This window comes from Equus przewalskii, chromosome 2 (genome assembly GCF_037783145.1).
Source record: "Equus przewalskii isolate Varuska chromosome 2, EquPr2, whole genome shotgun sequence".
Lineage (NCBI taxonomy): Eukaryota > Metazoa > Chordata > Mammalia > Perissodactyla > Equidae > Equus > Equus przewalskii.
The window spans coordinates 80,278,006-80,299,339 of record NC_091832.1 but is presented as its reverse complement, the minus strand read 5'-3'; the positions used below and the strand labels follow the sequence as shown (position 1 = coordinate 80,299,339).

The 21,334-nt window shown below is 43.5% G+C and overlaps 1 protein-coding gene and 1 long non-coding RNA gene across 3 annotated transcripts in view; one reads left to right on the top strand and one right to left on the bottom strand.

The window, feature by feature from the left end:
• Positions 1-6,905: 6,905 nt before the first annotated feature.
• On the bottom strand, positions 6,906-8,918 carry LOC103556059 (uncharacterized). Its single transcript, XR_546113.2, has 3 exons — positions 8,416-8,918; positions 7,809-7,948; positions 6,906-7,175 (listed from the first exon to the last, which is right to left on the bottom strand). It is a non-coding gene; the product is annotated as an uncharacterized lncRNA (long non-coding RNA).
• Positions 8,919-9,099: 181 nt separating this feature from the next.
• The window catches only part of TMEM131L (transmembrane 131 like), a 150,205-nt gene continuing 137,970 nt past the window's right edge, over positions 9,100-21,334 (top strand). The window contains exons 1-3 of one of the 2 annotated variants that reach the window (XM_070608848.1): positions 9,100-9,313; positions 10,017-10,087; positions 17,766-17,809. In XM_070608848.1, coding sequence (XP_070464949.1) covers positions 9,190-9,313; positions 10,017-10,087; positions 17,766-17,809 — 239 coding nt within the window. In that variant the 5' untranslated portion in view covers positions 9,100-9,189. The remainder of the gene's footprint in view (positions 9,314-10,016; positions 10,088-17,765; positions 17,810-21,334) is intronic. The other variant, XM_070608849.1, reaches the window with a different exon arrangement.

Here is a 21,334-nt window from a genome sequence, read left to right as displayed (position 1 = left end):
ACTTCTTTCTTGAGGTGGTGTATGGGAAGTCTACGTTTAGCACGATTCGGAGTCAGATGTCCTGTTTGTACACTGTGAGAGTGTATTTTTCAATAATCCAGCAGGCATTCCTCTCAAATCCTTTAGGGTATACCTTTGTTCTCTTCTTCACACACACACACACACACACACACACACACACACACTGAATGTAGTCTGTGTTGCAGCCAAAGGTTGTGGTTACCAGCACACAAGCACACACTCTGGAGCCAGACTGCCCGGGTTTGAATAATTCTGGCTCCACCACTTAGCTCTGTGACCTTGGAAAGTTACTTAACCTCTGCCTCTGTAAGTGTTTGCTACTATTATTGTCATTCCTTGAAAAGGGAGGGAGATTATAGGAGGAGAAACAGATCAGATCTTACCCAAGATGTCCCTTTTTCAATTGGTAGTCAGCTTTATTTTGCAGTTGGAGGAAAAGTAAGGAAGCCTTATATTGCCTGAGGAGCTTGGAATTTAAATGTGCGTTTAAACCAAAGAACTGAAATGGGGGCATTTTCACAATATGAGGGCATTAGTTTCCATTGGCCTGGCATTAAATTCGACTTGCTAGAGGCATTTTATGGGCCAGCACCTGAGCTTCTTTCCTGTAGTGGTCATAGAAACTCTGAGGGTTTACCTTCTTCAGGGTCTCATTTTGTTTTTCTTAATATAGAAAACAACAACAACAACAACAACAAAACGACATGTAGCATGTATTATGTGCGAGGCATCCTTCTACAGGCTTACAAATTCTAACTCATTTTTCTGCCACAATTTATGAGATCGACTATTATCATCTCCATTTTACAGATGAGAAATTAAGGCAGAGAGAGGTTAAGTAATTTGCCAAAGGCCCCACAGATAGGACATTAGACTCAGTCAACTGTACCCTTCGCCCAGTCACCCTGGACTGGCAGTGCAGGTCTACACCTAAGGAAAGAACAGCTCCCCCTTTATCACTTCTTCTCTATAACCTCTGGCTCCCTGCTGCTGACCTGGCAGCTTTTTATTTGAACTTCAAGTGCCAAACGTAATATGATTGTAATCTGAAGGCACGCAGATTCAGGAAGCTGTGAAGTTGCTTTACTGAGTGGATTTTGAAATAGTAAGAAATGATGAATAGAAAAACTTCAGGCTTTCTGCTTTCAGGCCATCAGGTCTGGACAGAAAATCATTCAATGTTAGATGTGGAAAGAGGCTTAGAGGTCATATCATTTTATAGGCAAGAAAAGAGTCCCAGGGAGGTGAAGTGCCTTGTTCAAGGTTGTAAAGCATATTTTCCAAAATTGGTTAGACTGTTTAGATGGGTAAGTCAGAGAAGTGTTGTTGAAATACCACTATTAGGATCCTTTCTAGTTATGGAAATTAATATATGGTATTAGTATGGGGAGCTCCTACAGCAACATGAGTTCATATGATTTAATTCATAGAACATATTAAGGTTACCTCACCTAGACAGACCCATTTCCAATACTGAGCATGCCATTGTTTCTGGAACCATGACACAGCCAATGACTAGAAGGTGGTTATGCAGTATTGACATACTCTTAAAAACATTTGTTAGTTTTCTTGGTGCCATTATGGCCTTTATTCAGTGTTTCCAGTTTCAGTGTGTTTGCATACAATCCTAATGATCACAATGCAACAGTGGTCAGCATTACCCTCCTATTCACTTGAGGGTGTAATGGCCATATTGCCCTGGTGATCCAGAGCGTGAATTCCAGAGATGAACGGCTTGGGTCTGAATTTCAGCTCTGCATCTTACAGGTTTATGACCTTAGGCAGTTAGACCTTACCTATTTGTGCTCAAATTTCTCCATCTGTAAAGTAGGGATAAGAATAGTACCTATACCCCATGGGGTTGCTGGAAGGATTAAATCACTCACTATATGCAAAGCACTTAGGGTAGGGCTTGGCATGTCATCAGCACTATATGAAGGTTATTTATCGCTATTTCTAGAAGAGGAAGCTGAATTCTAATGGAATCACTTCAGATTGCTAAATGGAGCTGAAAAATACTTACTATTTCTGCTTCCCAGACTAAGCCTAGGCCTTGTTTTATAGCTCAAGTGGGACCTTCAAAAAACAGTTTTTCCAAGATCGTCTACCAAAAACTTGACTCAATTTACAGAATTGTAATCCTTGCCAACCTTCTGAAGTCTACTTCTATATTTTTTCCTACAGCAAGGAGAAAGAAAGCAAGGAAGAAAAAAATAAATTTTATTCTTTGGTCTGCATTTGAATTCCCAAGTAGAAAATTTTAATAACAAGTCATTATCTTAGAGGTTTATACAAATAACGCTCCCAAATAGACTATAAATTAGTATCTACAAAAGTCAGGAGAGGGACAAGATCTGTATGTCCAAGAGTGTGGAGACTCAGGAGAAAAATGGCAGATTTTACTGGATTTCACACTGACCTTAATTTATCACCTGGAAGGTGTATAGGTGGGGTATGTTTTGTAGTAATAGTAACTTATTCTTATTTATTTATTTTTTTGGTGAGGAAGATTGTCCCTGAACTAACGTCTGTGCCCATCTTCCTCTATTTTGTATGTGGGATGCTGCCACAGCATGGCTAGATGAGGAGGTCCATGCCCGGGATCTGAACCCATGAACCCTGGGCTGTGGAAGCAGAGTGACTGAACTTAACCACTATGCCACCAGGTCAGCCCCTAATAGTAACTTATTCTTAATGACTATAGCTGGGCCTTCATAGACTTTTCTAACTTTCCTACCAAAATCATAAAATAAGTAGAATTAAAACATGAAAAAAATGGAAGTTTCCAAGTGAGTTCTTGCTTCATCGTCTTTAGAGACAGTATGGTGCAATGAAATTAGAGTGCAATTTTAAGTCTGGATTAACAATTCACCCCTCTCAATCTCAGTGTCTAACATGTAAAATAAGGACAATAATACTAAGTCCATCGTGTTTTTGTGAGGTTTACATGAGACATGGATGTAAAGTAAGTGCCCAGTGATTGTTAGTTCTCCCTTCTCCTTAGACATAAGAAATAATATTTTGATTAGAAAAAGGCCCCCACTCCCAGAGGACAAGCATCACGGGCACAGGGTTTGGTCATCCATCAGTGTCTTTGGAATCAGAAGCAGGCTCCTCTCACTCCACGCATCCTCAAGCCAGCGCCTTTTTGGTGATTCAGAGATGGATTTCCATCCCTACTTCTTGGGCGCTCCACACACAACCATATGGCCGCCCTATGTAGATGATGAGAAGAAGCCAGGCGTGTGACAATCAGGACACAGAGCTTTCGGGTAGGGAAAACAGCAAGGCCCCGAGATGGAGTGTCAAGCCTGGTGGGCTTGGGGACCACAGAGGCCCCTGGGCTGCAGAGCAGTTATCAAGAGCAAGGCTGGTAGAAGATGAGGTCAGAAAGGCGAGCAGGGGCCGATCTCACAGTTCCTTGTAGGCATCTGGCCCCTGGGCATAGGGACAGGAGTCTGGATTTTATTCTAATTATATAGGAAACCTCTGGAGACTTTTATACATAATCTGAGTACTATTTTCAAAAGATCCTTTTGGCCATTGTACAAGTGAAATGTAAGGGGTGAGAGTGGAAGCAGAGAGACTAGTAGAAGGCAATTGTAGGGGTCTATGCGAGGGATGAGGCGCTTACCTCAGCGTAGTGGTCAAGAAAGCAAGGATAGGTATGGGAAATAGTCTGGAGGTGGGCCCCACAGGACCTGCTGATAGATTTAAAGTGTGTAAAGGGAAGAGGAATTAAATATGACTCCTTGGCTTTTGGCTTGAGCAACTGGCTAGACGGTGCTGCCATGGACCGCAAGTTAGGAAGACTGGGATGTAACAGGTTGGATAGGTGGACTCGAGAGTTTTGGACACCTTAGGTTAGAGGTGCTCATTAGCCATTCAAGTGAAAATAGCAAGTAGGCAGTTGGACACACGAGTGTGGAACTTCAGGTTAGGGCTAAAATTACGACTTGGGACTCATTGGCTTATAAATAATATTTAAAGACACAGGGCTGGATGAGTTCATCCTAGAGACAGAAAGTAAAAACAGTACTCAGGACCAAGCCCTGGGGTCCTCTTACTTTCAGAGGTTGGGCATGGGAGGAAGAGGCTGCAAAGCAGATTGAGAAAGTAGGAAAAATCTCATAGATTTTTAGAGCTATGTCATAGACATAGAGCTGTATGTTGCACATGCCAGGAGTGTCATTTGTATAGGCTTAAAGTGATAGCCCTGGTGATAGCAGACTGTCTGTTGGAGAATAAACTAGTTTAATAAGTGATAAGCACTGTTTCTCTGCAGCCATCTAATCAGTATTTACTTTTATTGCCTTTATTTATTTTGCTAATTTAATTGATATAAAATGATGCACGACAGTTGTTTTAATTAGCACTTGTAAAATAAACCAAGTACTAGTTTGCTATTTTTCCCTTGTTATATGAGCATCCTGTTAAGATAAGCATATCTTTGAGACTGGCTATTGTTAATGATTATGGTTTAGTTTCATTTTTGTATGACTTTTTTCTTTCTCTCACTTGAGATCGTTTTTGGCTGCAAGTAACAGAAACCTTGACTACAGGAAGAAGGGGTTACTTATGCTTACAAAGCAAAATGTTTAAAAGTAGACAATCTAGCAATTTCGTAATTCCATCAAAGATCCAGACTTCTGCCTTTCCAATCCCCACCCTCAGCAGGAAGCTTTCTTCCTCAGACTGGCCTGATGGCTGCCAAACCTCTGGGCATCACATCTATATTCCCACAAGAGGAAGGACACAGAACAAAACTCCTGTAAGAGCTGAGTCTATTCCTTTTCATAATGAAAACAATAGCTTTCTTTGAAGCCATGCTAGTAGAAGTCTGCTTATCTCTCATTGACCAGAATAGGACAAATAGCCATGCTATGTTGCAAGGGAGGCTGGGAAGCTGACTACTTTTGTTCATTCATGTTTCATTCATTTAATTATATTTAAACATTTAGTAGGACCAGACTCAAGGTATCTTGTATAAATCTCATTCTAGCCTCCTTTTAAAACATTTGTCTTTTTAAAAAAAGTTACTTCTTTAATTAAAAATTTTAATCAATTTAATTTTCATTTATATACAGTAAAATTTACTCTTTTATTGTACAGTTTTATGAGCTTTGAAAAAAACATAAGAGAAAGATGATCATTTTTAACTATGAATACTACTGCTTTCCAAAATTGATGTGCCCATAACAGAAAAGGATAATTGTTTAACATGACAGAGTAGTTTGAGAAAGGAGAGAACACTTATCCAATGCACTTAATGGAGGCTTCCTGAGATGAGATGAAATGGAAAACAGAGTAAGAAAGGTCCCCTTGAGTCAAGGGGACAGTTTGCATCTCAAAAGTACCTGACTATAATCACTAGGTTTCTGCTATGCTCAAGAAGCATCCTTTCAGGCATTTCCTCCCTTTCATCAGGCAAGGATGAGGGTTGGATCCCAGCAATGATGGTGGTGGAGGTTTGCTGAAACACTTGGTTTTGGGGCCAGCCCAGTGGTGCAGTGGTTAAGTTCGGGCTCTCCACTTCCGTGGCCCGGGGTTTGCAGGTTTGGATCCTGGGTGCGGACCTAGCACTGCTCGTCAAGCCACGCTGTGGCAGCATCATAAAAAATAAAATAAAAAGCACATTAAAAAATAGAGGAAGACTGGCACAGACGTTAGCTCAGTGACAATCTTCCTCACCAAAAAAAAAAGAAAGAAAGAAACACTGGTTTTGTTGTCTCCATTGGGGTGGGGCCCAAAATGTATGGATAGATGAACCAGCAAACAGCTGTTACATGTACATTTTTACTAATCCTTCCCATTTCCAGAATGTCTGAGTGACAATGGTAGATAAGTGAATGATAATAAATAGGTAATTTAAATAACTGAATATCAGTATCAAATTTACCATATTCATGAAAGGTCTGGCATGCTCCTACAATGTGAATACATGGTAATATCACTACTAGCTTTTATTGAGCACCTATGCTAGATGCTTACCATACATTATCTCATTTAGTCTTCACAACCACCTTGTGCCCTGGTGTTGGATCTGTTCTGGATTAGAGATAGGTGATTTAGGCTTGACACTTCACTGTCAATGTTATGTAGGATGTGTGGAGACATAACTCACATTTATAGACTGGCTTGGTTTTCATCTGTACTCATTAAGAAAAAAAGAACAACGGTAAAGTAAGTCAAAAGCATGGTTAGTATCTTGCATATTTTATTTTATTTTTTAATTATTTATTTATTTTGAGGAAGATTAGCCCTGAGCTAACTACTGCCAATCCTCTTCTTTTTGCTGAGGAAGACTGGCCCTGAACTAACATCCGTGCCCATCTTCGTCTACTTTATATGTGGGACGCCTACCACAGCATGGTGTGCCAAGCGGGTCCCATATCCACTCTGGGATCTGAACCGGTGAACCCTGGGCCGCCAAAGCAGAACATGTGCACTTAACCGCAGCTCCACTGGGCCGGCCCCCTTGCATATTTTAAAATAAGTGCAGATTTGGCCAATTTTAGGTGTGGTTTTTAAAAAAAAATTTTTTTAAATTTATATGGACCTAATTTAAAACTGATATACTCTAGTAAGATATCTCCTTAGTGTGTCTTCCATGCTTATCTTGTGTGCCTAATTTGCATAATGAGTTAATTCATGTTCACGTTAAATTTTTTTAGTTAACATTATTGCACATATACTTCTCCATAACTTTGCCACTATAACTTGGATATTTCTCATCCTTTGTGGGCAGCTTCTTCTGTAAAATGAGGCAGTTGGCTATTATTTAATAGCCAAAATTTTTCCAGCCTTCATATTCTGTGATAATAGAGTATCTACCATCTACAGGGAAATAAAGGAAATATAGCACAAATGACACAGGAGTCTTCTTTGGAGAACAAGTTTACTTCAAAACATGGATGTTACTTAATGGGCCAAAACTTTCCTGTTGTTCATGAGTCAGCATGAAAAATACCTCCAGAGAAGGCTAAGTAGGTCAGATTTATCTAAGAAGACAGCTGTGTAATCCTGTACCCCTCTCAACATCACGGCACTGCAGATACACGTTTCTGCCTTTCTGAACAACAGTCAAATAGCATTACCCACTTTGTAAAGTCCGCAAGACCACAACTTGAAAAATCGAGCTGGCCTTTAAAAAGCTGCAGTAGGAGAACAAAATAGAGCCGTATTTATATATGGTCCGCAGCAATTTTCCTCTATCTTTAAAGTCATTTCTATTGATTCTGTGATACTGGTTAGTGTAGGGAAGAATTTTAGTGAAAAAGTAAAATAACTTAAAAATTAGTAAAAAAGTACCATGACTTTTTATTAAATCTGTTTAATAAAACGTTAGGCTGTCAATATTTGCTTGCTTTCCTTTCTTAGTATAGTCAAAAGAGCACTTAAAGATGCATATTGTAAATAAGTAGGCCACTGAGAGAACTTTCATTTAAAAACAAACTTTGAAGATGCAGTTACTGCCTAAGTGGGTTGTGCAAGGTTTCTTGCCATAACCCTTAACACAGTAGGGGGACCTTCAGAGCCCAAGGGGCAAATACAAGCTTAGAGAAGTGAAATGAAGAGAACAAAGGGATACATTGGCGTGGGATTAGAGAGCCTTGCTAAGGAAAGGAAGATGCCAGCAGGAAACAGACGAAAAGTGCAAGGAACAGAGGGAATACTGGAGGTGTCCAAGGCGTATAACGAAAAGTGAATTTTTTCCACATCAAGGACTTATATTTATGCTAATCTTCTTAAATGTTAAATTCTGGCCAAGCAATGAGGCTACTAACCTTGTTTAGAGTTATGTCCAGACAAGTGTGAGACTGGGTTCACAGTACTGTGTTATGTCCTTAGGAGACAGAGGATCCAGAATTGAGTCCTTCTCCGGCATCTGTCCTGCTACTCGACCACTGCCTTTCCATTGTCTAGACTGTAAGGCACCAGAGGCAATTAAACAGAGGATGAATGCCAGCAGACAGGTGTGCCCTGCTCGCGTCCCCTCCTCATTCTACACCGCTCCTATTCTCTGAAATGCATACAAGCTAATCTGGAAGCAGCAAATTAACTAAAAAAGCTTGATTGCCAATACTTCCAGTTATGGAAATCGATTCCTGAATAAACCGTTGTCCGTGCTATCGTTGGCAAAGGCATGATATTAAAAGAGATCTCAGACCTTAGACGTACTTTTTGGTCATAGGCGCCAAAAAATGGGGCTAGAAAATACATTACCAAGTATTACTTATACTATCCTGTTAATTTTAGAAATAGGCAACTTGACTATGTCCTCGATCCCAACCGTGTTTCAGAATAGGCTGAGTGAATTTTGCAATATGAATCCGAAGGGGAGTATCTGCAGAGTCTTGAAGCCATAAATCCGCTAGGAAGAGGCTTCCCCACCTGTCACAACCTGGACCTTCTCCACGGAGGGTGCCGGGCGCACCACCGCCACGCGGCGCTGAGGTCAGCCTCTCGGGTCTTGAGAGAGCTCTTTTTATTCTAAATTACAGACTTCGCAGCCACCGGATATCCTCGCTGCATAACTGGCAGTAGCCATGTGGCTGCACTCGCGTTTCCTGACAACCACGGCATTATTTCCACTAATATCCTGTCTACGGCCTCTCGCTGGGCAGACTCCTCTCTCCCACCACCCGCCGCCGCTCCCCTCCCCCGTGGGTAATAACCCGACTGTGGCCCGCGTGCCCAAACAAAGAGGAAACCCCCCGAAAGTTCTTGAGATCGCACTTGGCGACAGTGGTCTGGCCGTCCCTCCCGACAGCTCTCAACGACCCTGTCACCGCTATGGAAAGTGCCCGGGGCATCGGAGATGCGGGAGAGGAGCCGCGGGGCTGGGGGCGGGCGGGCAGCCTGCGCTCGGGGCCGGGGCCGGGGCGGGGCGGGCCGCGGCGTTCGCATTGTCCACGCTCTCCCGCACCCGCGGCGTTCCGTCCCTCCCTATCTGGGGCGCACAGGGGCGCCGGGCCAGCCGCGCTCGGGCTAGGGCTGCAGCAGCTGCGGCGGCGGGGGCGGCGCGGGGCGGCGCGGCGCGGCGCGGCGCGGGGCGGGGCGGGGCGGGGCGGGGCTGCGCGGGGGCGGGCCCGGGGCGCGGCGGCCCGGGCGCCAGCGAGCGAGTGGCAAGCGCGGCGAGCAGCCGAGAGGAGCGCGAGCACCAGCATGGCGGGGCTCCGACGCCCGCAGCCGGGCTGCTACTGCCGCACTGCCGCGGCCGTGAACCTCTTGCTGGGTGTCTTCCAGGTCCTCCTGCCCTGCTGTCGCCCGGGAGGGGCTCAGGGACAAGGTCAGCCTCGCGCCGCTTTTGCTCGCTTTCCCTCTCCACCCCGCCCCCCCTTCTCTTTCTTTTAGGGAACTGCTGAAATCTATAAGAGGGCGAAGGGAGGAAAGGGAAAGGGGCAGGAGGAGGAAGGAAAGCGGTTGCAATTCTCGGCTGATAACATTTTCTGACCACAGCGTCCCCTCCCACGCCCCCCGCCCCCATCCAAACAGAAAGCCGGGAAGTCGCGGGGCTCGGGGACAGCGGCGCGGACCGCTAGCCGCGCGCGTCCCGGAGCCTTTGTGCGCGGGACCCCGGCGCCCCGGGCGCAGCCCCCGCTTTGTGTAGCGCGCGCCGGGGCCCCGCCGCGGCCCGGCTTCCTGCAGCTTTGTTCCCCGAGCCCGGCCGCCTAGGACCCATCCCGCAGGCGCCCGCACCAGATGCTGCGGGATGCGGAGCGCAGAGTGTCCCGCCTGGTGGCCTCAGCCCCTCGGTCCTCCCCGCACGACACCCCGCGACTCTGCGTGCCCTCGCCTCTGTTACAGGGGCCCCGGCGTCCACCCGCCCATTGTGTTCCCAGCCCCGGCTCGCTCCTCGGGTGGCCTCCGCTGTTAGAAGGAAAGGGAGTCTTGTTTTGGTGAGGCGGGTGCATGGCGGGGACGGTAGGGAAACAGGAAGCGTTTCTTTTCCGTGCATTAAAAACGCGGTGTCTTTTTTGGTGTTCGTGCAGCAGTTGAGCCCCTACCGAACGTGGTGGAGCTGTGGCAGGCAGAAGAAGGGGAACTCCTGCTGCCCACTCAGGTGAGGACGCCCAGGTGACAGGGCGGGTGTGGGTGTGCGAGGGAGGAGAAGCCCGGAGGCCGCCGGCCCCCCAGCGGCACAGGCGCTCGGGCCACTTTGCAAGGCAAATAAACGGTCGGCCCAGCCTAAACACCTGGCAGCGGTGGCTCTCTCGGCCTCCTCCCTCGCCATGTGACAGGGCGTGAGTCACGCCGGCCCCAAGTTCAGGAGGTGGGAGCCGAGGCCACCTCAGCAGGGCTGTGGCCAGCGGCTGCCGAACTGAGGAGAAGGGCTGGACCCCGGGTCGGCTGTGGTCCTGGGTGGGCGAGGGACGGGTGACCTGTTCTTTCTCTCAGCGAGCTGGTCCTGGGGGCCTGAGGACATCGAGAATGTTGATTTCAGAAATGTTCGTGAGTGGTACTTGCCATTAGCGTTAAGTACCTTTGGGATGAAGATGTGACTTTAAAGAATTGTAATCTTGGATTTTTTCCAAGTGCCTTTAATTCGTGTTAGAATACACCCTCTTAAGAACTTGAATTTCAAGTTTTGGGTTTTTTTCTTCCTATATGATGATATAATGATTGCATGTGGAAAAATAATCACTAATATTTTATTGAGATCTGTGGCATCATACAGGGTTTACTGCTGCAAAAGATACAGTCCCGCAAAGCTTTTGTGTCCGGGGTTTAACTTTTAGGAGAAATCCTCATTCACTGCAAATGTACACGTTTAAATATAATATTGTTGATTGTTTTTCAGCAGCGACGGTTGCGACCCCAAATGTGTTTTTTTCTGGGTGGGTAGGGGGGTGGTTTGAGTTTTGAGGGAATATTCAGCCTGTGTGCGGTAATTTTTAAGGTGTTCGTTACTTCCCACATTGGTGGCGGCACTTAATTCTGTGTTGTCTCTTGTGGCTGTTTAGAAAAACAGGATGTCTAGCTGTAAGTTCACCGGAGAGGCTGTACAGTCTTATTTGTCAGTTTTCTCTCTCCTATGTGAAGCATTTAGAGTGCTGGTTTTCAGATATTTGGAATATTCATTTTAACCAGGGCTAATGAATAACAGCTTCAAGGCGGAGAGGTGATTTTAGAGGAAAAATTTCCTGGACCTTCCCTGAAGGCCAGCAGGCTGAATAAGACCAGTCCTTGGAGAAAAGGCCTGGTCAGGATAGGGAGCAAATAGTCTGTCTCTTAAAAGTTTATTCCCAAGTGGATTTTTGTCCTGGTTATAAATTTCACGTGTATTGTCCAAGGTTTGGAAAATACAGAAAGGTAAGAACAAAATAGAAATGGCTCATAGTCCTTCTGAGAGGACCACACTTAATATTTGATGTATTTACTTAAAACATATATAGTTATATTTGTGTGTATCAGAGTGGTTCAGCAGTGGCAGTCGTGACATTTTGGACTGGAGGATTCTTTGTTGTGGGGGGCGCTGTCCTGGGCAGTGTAGGATGTCGAGCAGTAGGATGTCAAACAGTCAGAGCATCCTTGCCTCTACCCACTAGATGCCAGTGGCACTCACTCCTGCCTCTCCACCCAGCCTTGTAACAGCTAAAAATGTCTCCACACATTGCCAGATTTCCCTGGGGAGCAAAATTGCTCAGGTTGAGAAGCACTGGTGTATGTCTGTATGTATTTGCATTTTTACTCAGCTGTAGCCTCTGCCTCTTATTCGGTAGTGTTGGAAGCCAACCCAGACTGAAAGGAAAGGAAATGATAGACTCTTGTTTGTTACAGCATTCGTTGAAGATTTAGTCACTGTGCTAGGAGATGGAAATGTCAAGGCCTATGAAATGATTATTTTATTTATAGGCTCAAAAGTTATTTTGTAAAATTCTTAACTTCTGGCTTTGTTTTGTTTATATGTATAATACAGTTTGTTTTGGTAAAAAAAAGTTAGCATTTGGAAGCGCTGTCTGGAATACTCACTATGGGAGCATTTATAGCTTAGCTATTTTAATCAAAGCTATAATGAAAGTGAAACTGGTACTCAAAATAATTTTCTAAATATTTCATTTCTGTCTATATATTTACCTTTTGGAGACTATTTTACGCTGCATATACCTGGGTGGGGGTGAGGATATATACAGATCTCTCTATATCTGTCTAAACTGTGTATATAAATGCATATGTATCTACCTAAATTGTATATTTATATATATGTATCTAAATTGCAGAGAGTTCTGCGGAAAGTTATTTTTAGGGAGTTTTTTTGAAAGTATTTTGAATATTTTTTCAGAAAAAGTTCCCTCATGTGTGCATTGGAGTCTGTCGAAAAGAGAATATTTATAGGTGTTATTTGAATTTGAGGGTTTTCTGCTTCATTAACTAGTAGGTTGGGTCAGGCAGACTTAACGATGGCCGAGATTTGTTAATCGTGGGTGAAATAGGAGCATCCGAAGATGTGGTTAAAAAATTGAATACTAACATTTGCCAACATTGGTTATTTATATAATTATTTATTTTGGAAATGTTTTCTGTTGGTTGAGTCCTTTTTATTTTTTCTTTTTCTCGTGGGTCTCTAAGTGCTGAAGAACTTGAATAATGCATCATTAGTCAAACCACCTACAACCATTGAGTTGACCCTCTGGCCAGGCTTCCAGGATTTGACTGCTGTCTCCATTTCTTTTTGCCTCTCTGTCCTCAGTTTCCTCATCTGCAAAATGAGGGTAATAATGGTGCTGATCTCGGATGATTTTTGTGAGGAGTAAGTGCCTTAAACTTAGTAAGCACTTAACATGTTACCTGTTATTTTGGCAGTATCTCAACTGACCCCTAGACTTGGTTATTGGAGAGCATGGAACAGCTTTCCTGCTTTGAAGGGGCTGAACCGTGCAGATAACTTGGCACCAAGAGGTGCTCTCTACAATTGTCTAGATAGGTTATATTATTCATTCATTATTAATATCATACTTCTATAGATAAGTTATATTATTCATATCTTTTTGTTATATACTCTTTTATGTTGTATTTTGGTGTAGGAACATAAAAAAAATTCTACCCATGGTGATAAGAAAAAAAGCCATGCAATTTTATTTGTACATTTATGGAATTTTCCGTCTCCTCTTCCTACGCTCCACCTATACTTCAACACACTCAATCCAAAGTGGTGATGTTGTAGAAACCAGACACGTGTTTTCATTAGCTTAGTGTCAGGAAGTAATTGCGTGTGTACAAGATACTACTTTGTGCATCTTCTCACTTTGCCTTCAAGGTCAGACTCCTGTGAAGATTCCCTGTGATCCGCTTGACCTGCTCTGACCCTCAGGGCCTTCTGCAGTCTGACCTTGTCTGCTGCTCTGGTCACTTGTCTGGGATGCTCACTCCACCTTGACCTGTGGCTGTGCAGGCCCAATATGTTTATGTTGAGTGAAAGGATGGATGCTATTGCCCTGCTGTTTGTACAGGGCCAGTCCTTCCTGACTCCTAACTTGGCAGTGGCACTGTCACCATTTCTCCCTCTTTGAGTTTCTTGAGTGTCTGGATTTTTTCTTTGTCTTGTCTGTGTCTTGTTGCCCTAATTGGGTTCCCCTTAAGAGGGTTTGGGCTTCTAAGCTTGGTGGCCCCATTGTGGCTACAATGTTCTGCGCACAGTGGGCATTCAGTCCTTAGCCATGAGTTCTTCCGAGTGGAGGAGAGGCAGTTGTCAGTGTCCTGTTCAGTTCCCCTCTTGATGAGGTTAGTCAGTTCTGAAGATGGCAGGAGGAATGCCTGAAGTGTTGATTTCCTGTTATTGTTTAATAGTCACATTGTTGTATCAGTTCTAGCAAGAAGAGCAATCTAGTATTTGTTCTTTTAATCCATTTGGGCTGTGCTGAGATGAGAAGCCTCACTCCTGACACTCCTGGTTAGGTTTGGGATGTGGATATGGGTGCGGAGCAGGAGCACCTGTGACCTGATAGAGCCTCGTGTTGGTTTGGGCTGGGATGGGTGGGCTCAGGGCTCTGCTGGCCTTGTGTGTTCATCTCGCGAACACCTGCCGTGGGCCTGGTCCAGGTTGGCCCCTGGGATACAGTGATAAGTAGGAAAGTCTCTGCCTTTAAAAATCTCATGTCATGTTTACTCCACCCACCTCCCCCACCCCCAAGCCTGAGAATGTAGATAATGGAAATTGGTAGAAAGTGAAACAGGAAATGGTACACTGAATATCTGAGTTCTTTATTATCCCTGGTACTGTATTATGTAATAGCATCTTGCTCCAGTCAATCATTGACTAGTATTTGGAAATCTTTTTGTCATAGAGATTTACTTTTGGTTCAGTCTACTTCCACTATCAACATAAAGAAATAATAACGAACATGGGTTGCATATTACCGGCATCCCTTAAGCACTTTGCGAGTATTGACTCGTGTTAGTATACTAAAAGCTCTGATGTATTGTGACTTGATTTTATGGATGAGGAAATTGAGGCGCGGAATCCTTAAATAACTTGCCTAAGGCTGTAGGAAAGTGGCAGTAGTGGGATTTGAACCCAGGAGGTGTTTGGCTCCAGAGCCCGTGCTTTTGGCCACTACACTATCATATGAATTTTAGCACAGTCTGACTAGGAAAGTGGAATTGTGGTGCCTGAAGGAAATAATTTCCTGTTCTGTTTTGATTTAGAAAAATTTGCGTAATGAAATTTTCAAAAACAGTCATATTCACTAGTATTTTTTGATTTATTTTTATTAAAAACATTTTTTATTGAGGTGTAATTGACGTATGACAATATATTAGTTTCAAGTGTACAACATAATGATTGGATATTTGTATATGTTGCAAAAGGATCACCACAGTAAGTCTAGGTAACGTCTGTCACCATGCCTAGTTATAAAAAAATTTTTTTTCTTGTGATGAGAACTTTTAAGATTTATTCTCTCAGCAACGTTCAAATATGCAGTACATTTATCCCCATGATTTATTTATTTTATAATTGGAAGTTTGGTACCTTCTGACCACTTTCACCCATTTCACCCACCAGTCTGTTCTCTGTATCTATGAGCTTGTTTTTTTTTTAAGATTCCACGTAGAAGTGAGATCATATGGTATTTGTTTTTCTCTGACTGACTTATTTACTTAGCATAATGCCCTCATGGTCCATCTGTGTTGTCACAAATGGCAAAATTTCATTCTTTTTTATGGCTGAATGATATTCCATTATATATGTATAAACACACATGCCTGCGCGCAACATCTTCTTCATCCATTCATCCATTGGTGGCCGCTTAGGTTGTTTCCATATCTTGGCTATTGTAAGTAATGCTGTAGTGCACTTGGGGGTCCATGTATCTTTTCGAGTTAGTGTTTTCATTTTCTTCAGATAATACCCAGAAGTGGAATTGCTAGATCACATGATATTTCTATTTTTTTGAGAAATATCCATACTGTTCTTATAGTGGCTGCACCAGTTTACATTCCCACCAACAGTGCTCCAGTGTTCCCTTTTTGCCACATCCTTGTCAGCACTTGTTATTTCTTGTCTTTTTGATACTAGCCATGTATCTGACAGGTGTGGGGTGTACATCCACTAATATTGAAGAGACAGCTAGACTGTCTTTAGCTCTGCAGATATTTATTGAACATGTGCTGGGGAAGTCACAGTGAACAAAAAAAGAAATCCACTGCCCCTGTGGAGCGTGCGTCTAGTGGAGGCATAAAGATAATGAATAAGAAATAGAATAAATTCTAAGTTATTTAGTCTGTTAGAAGGGCATCAGTGCTGTGTGGGGGCAGACTGGAGCAGGATTCAGCTGATGAAAGTTGCAGTTTCTTAGTTTAAGAGATTGAGGTAGGTCTCTTTGAGAAGGTCTTATATTTGATATTTGAGCCAGTCTTTGAAAGTGAAGAGAAAATTAGAATAGCTAGTGCAAGGGCCCTGGGGCACTGCCAGGAGGAACTGGGGGTGGGAATTACAGGATTTGGTCCCTGCCCTTTGAGAGCTTGGTGGTGTTGAGGAGCTAAGCTAGTAATCCTCTGAGATACCATTCAAGTGCTGAACTGTAGGGCCTGAGAGGAGGGAGCAGGACCAGTGTGTATTGGAGGGGTTTGTTAAGGCTTAGGGAGGGACGGGCTGCTTAGAGAGCCATGTTAGCAAATGTGGGACTAGCCTAGAGCCTCACGTGGGTGCTGGTTCCATGTTTTTATGCTGATGTTTTAAATTAGAGCCCAGAGTGCCTGCTGAAGTGTGGTTGTAGAGATTGGGGTGGGTATGTCAAGGTCAGTTGACAGTTGCTCAGTTGCAGGTTATGGAGCTTGGAGTATATCTGACTGGCAGTCAGGGAGCTCTGGTAGGTTCTCGGGCAGAGATTAACATGATGACACTGGATGCTGGGTCCGTTCCATGTGGGTGGTAAGTAATGATCGATGAGGAGGAGGATTGGTCTCATAGTGACACAGAGGTTGGGTTGAAGGCAGCGAAAAGCCCCAAGTGTGGTGGCAGTGGAGGCCTGGGGTACTGGTGATGTGGGCCAATCTGCCGGGAGAAGGGGTGGAGAAGAAAGGACAGCTCTGAACTGTATTTCAGATGAGTGGGTAGGTCTTTATGATTGGAGGTGAAGGGAGGAGAGCAGTGTACCATGACCCTAAGGTTTGTCCACCAGTCAAAGAAGTGTGATGGTGTCCTTGACAGAGGAGGCTGGTTAGAACAGAAGCCATTTGGCGGGAACCCCTGATGTTGTTAAGTCTGGTGTTGGTCATAATTGTTTCTGGGGAGGCAAAGTGCATATATTCTGGAGGCGTTCAGCTGTGGGACTGGAGCTGTCAGTTAATTCGTTCTACACGTATTGGGGAGCACGCCTGAGTCTTGGCTCTTGCGAAAAGATAGGCATTTATTGAGTATCTGCATGTGTGATGGAGTGAGAAGTTGGGGCTGGAGGAAGGAATTGGGCCCCAGGGTTGCAAGCATGGGTTGACGTTTGGAGGGAAGTAGCGTAGAGGAGTCTGGAACCAGGAGGACTGGCAGTGATGGGGAGGAAGAGGAGCGAGTTGGTAACTACCAGCAGAGCCCAGGGTTGGCGAGAAGCTGGGGGAAGGAAGAGGCCATATTCCTGAGGCCAACCGTGGCAGGCTTCAAGAAAGAATGGTCAAGAGCATGTCTGTCAGGCAGGTGACAATGTAGTGGTAATTGGGCTGCCCTTTTGTTTCTGTTTCAAGCGTCTTCTCTTTTCTTGTAACCTTTCCCGTATGTGACTTGTGGTCAGATTTGGCATGGTGGTCTGGGAGAGGATTTTGGAAACACCTCTGAGTGTGATATTTATGCTGTTTATGACATTTATCAGCCTTTTTATGTTGATGTCAGAATATATCATATGTTCACTTAGGAAGTTCTGAGCTAAACAGTACATTTTCTATATTTGGGGATTTTAGTTATCATTAAACTTTATCTTGAGTGATTAAACTTAAACCTTAAAAAAAGGCCCTTGGAGAGGAGTGATGTGGAACTAATTTTGAGCTTTTGTTTCGGTCGTGATTTTTTAGTGGGTAGGATATTTACTTGCATGAACATCTAAGGGATCCCTTGGCTATTTATGGCTTTTAGTGGTGTCATGACCAGTGTCATTCTTTCTTTCAATAAATATTTATTGAATGCCTCCTCTGCGTCAGGCACTATTTTAGACTTTCATTACAAGCTCATCACCCCAGGAGATTTGAGGAACTGTTTCCTTTGGAGATTCTGTGTGCCCCCGAAACAACTGTTAAAGCATGTTCTTTTTCCGTAGGGTGATTCCGAAGAGGATATGGAGGAGCATTCTGAAGAACAGAGGTAAGGAAAAAAATGGGAGTGAATCACTGTTCAACTTCCCCGCTCGCTTTGGATGCTGTCTGAAGTCTTGGTATATATCTCCGTTCGTGTAGTTAATGTTATCTGTAAATACCTTTCTCTTTGGCATTTGGGGCATCTATACTGTCTAATAATTATGACTTTGTTTTAAAATAAGGCCGTACAGAAAGTTGTTAGAAACACACCTCTTCCCCACCCCACACCAAGTACACTTTTCCATGGTGTGCTTACACTCTCCTTCTTGTTTACAAACATCTGTTGAGCATCAGGTGCTGTGCTGGGTGCTGGACATGAAACGTTGAACAAGCCCTGTGTTGTGTGTAGTCGAGGATCAGGCGTTACTGTAAACAAAACAAAATAATTATGCTTATAATAAGAGTTATCAAGAATTAGATTGCCGGGCCAGCCCGGTGGCATAGTGGTTAAGTTCGCATGCTCCACCTCTGCGGCCCAGGGTTCGAAGGTTCCGATCCCAGGTGCAGACCTACACACCACTCATCAAGCCATGCTGTGGCAGCATCCGACATACAAAATAGAGGAAGATTAGCATAGATGTTAGCTCAGCGACAATCTTCCTCAAGCAAAAAGAGGAAGATTGGCAGCAGATGCTAGCTCAGGGCCAATCGTCCTCTTACAAACACAAAAAAGAATTAGATTGCTGTGATAGAGAATAATGAGGTAGATGAGGTGGTCAAGTGAGGCCCCTCTTAGGAGGTGACATTTGAGCTGAGGTCTGGAGGATGTGTAGGAGCAGCCATGCAGCAAGCAGAGAGAGAGTGCTCTGGGTGGAGGGAATGGCAGGTGCAAAGGCCCTGAGATGGGAAGCACTGGCATTAATCCAGGAATTTGGAGAAGGCCAGTGTTGTTTCTGGGATGGTGAGATGAGGGGAGACCTTAGAGGCCACAGTAAGGAGTTTGAGTTTTGTTTTTTTAAGCGTGGTGTGAGTTGTTAAAGGATTTTCAGCAGGGGCTAGCAAATTGAAAGATGTAAATTACATTTTTAAGAGAATATTTTGATTGTGGGGCAGTCTCGGTCAGTTGTCAAACTGGCATATCTGGTCCCCTGGAGGGACTTGAAGACTCTTAAGTGGTACCTGGGCACTGGGTAACTTTCAGGGAACAGCTTCTAGATCCCCAGCATCCACATATTCTCCTGAAATTGATCTGTCTGAGGTTGCAAGTTATCCTTTCCCCCCTCTTCTTTTTCAGTCTCACTTCTCCACTTTACAAAGGAAAGGCATGCCTCTTACGCAGCCCTGACCCTACTCTGTGCTTCATCCTGGGCAAACAAAGGGACAATTTGAAATATTGGTATTGGTTAGAAGTGATTAACTCTGATTGGATGACAGATTCATGTATAACTCTGGTGGTTTTCAAATCTCTACTTTCAATAAAATTGAAGGAGGACCCAATCAAATTGGCAGTTGATAGATCATCAGAGATTATTTATTTTTTTCTTTTTTGAGGAAGATTAGCCCTGAGCTAACATCTGCCGCCAATCCTCCTCTTTTTGCTGAGGAAGATTGGCCCTGAGCTAATATCTGTGCCCATCTTCCTCTACTTTATATGTGGGACGCCTGCCACAGCATAGCTTGCTGAGTGGTGCCATGTCTGCACCTGGGATCAAACCAGTGAACCCCAGGCTGCTGAAGCGGAACCTGTGAGCTTAACTGCTACACCACCTGGCTGGCCCCAGAAGTTATTTTTAATGATAGATCACTGTGATTTTTGGATAAATCATTGTGAAAGTTTAGAGAATACAGGGAAAGTGCTGTAACAAAGCTCCTGCCATTCACGTGAACAAGCTTTTTCAGTGCTTACATTAAAAAAAAGAGAGATAAGGAAAATGAAATGAAATTGATGCTAACTCACCCTGTCTCATGCTAGCAGTAGGTAATAGTCATGTGAACCAATTGAGGGGTGCCGAAGTCTGTTTTATCTATCCCATTAAAGGATGCATTTTCAATAAAATTTGACTTAATGTTTAGTTACCTATCAAAATTTGTAAAATTTGTTGGTTTGATCAATTGCATACTAATAAAAATTATAATGATAATTCAGAAGATAAAAAATTTTAACACTTAGACCTTAGGGTCACAGGAAATTAAGAAAAAAGACCCCTGAAGTTTAACTTATACCCATAGTTGTGTTGCAAAAGCTTTGAACATAAAGTTACATTAGGTTAAAATTCTTTGAGGGAATATCCAGAAATACAGGAAAGCCTGTTTGTGTATTTTAAAAAATGGATGATGATGGATATCATTGTAGTGGTATTTAGATTCTACTGAATATATTTAAAAAAGTGATTGTGAATTTTATTCAAAATGCCAGAAGTTACCTTCTTTGCAACCATCTGGACTCATAGTATACAATTTTAAATGTGGGATAACTTAAATATATGAGGCAGAGGTCAGAGTTTGTCACAATCCTGTTTGGGTATGTGGGTGCGAGAAAAGGTGAGGAATACTGGTGGTGGTTCAGGCTAGGCCACTGGTAGTGGGGTTAGAAGGACGCAGAAAATTTTGAGGTGAATTTTTGGGGTGGAACAGATTCATTTCTTGTTGACTCAGTTGTGGAGAGTGAGGGAAAGAGAAGTCATGGAGGGCTTCTAGAATTTGGCTTGAGCATCTGTGGTGGGAAAGGAGTTAGTGGGAGGGCAGCGGGAACTCTGGGAATCTCCAACTTGATATGACACGTCCAACAGAGAGGCAGGTGGGCGGTGCTGACGTCGTGTGGAGCTGCCTCTTTGGTGGGTGCGCCTCCCTGGCCGTGGCCTTGGTGCAGGTGCCTTTAACGTGTGCATCTCTTTTGCGGATGCACTTCTCTCCTTTGTCATTAATTGGAACTAGTTTCTATTGTTTTCACCCATTTTCTGTCACACTTAAAAGTATTAGTAGACTTTATCCTTCTTGGTCTTTTGACTGTCAGATTATCAGAGCGAAAGTCTAGGGGTGAGAGAGAATTGCATTGGTGATTTGGATCAGTGGCTTTCAAACTTTTGACAGCGACTCACGTAAGAGAGACATTTTCCATCACGATTACTTACCCATAGGTAAATATGTAGATGCATGAATATGTACATGCATGCTGTGTGTTTGTTTATAAAACAGTGCCTACCCTTACTATCTGTGATGTGCTCTATTTTCTCTTTCTTTTTTTTTGTGGTAAAATATACAGAACATAAAATTTACCATTTTAACTATCTTTAAGTACAGTTCTGTGGCATTAAGTACATTCATATTGTTGTGCAACTATCACCACCATCATCTATAGGACTTGGATTTCATTAAAAAAAAAATGCTGCTTCCTACTACCGGATTGATTTAAAAACTCCTAAATCAGGATTTATAGTTTTATTAACTGTGGTTTATACATTTTACTCTTCGTGGTATCAAATATTGCAATATTTTGCTGCTGTTTGATCCTAGGTGCTTTCCTTTTAACTTGGCTTCCAAGCCGCTTTGTTCTTTTGACTTTTTGTGGTTGAGATTTGTTCCTTATCTGTAA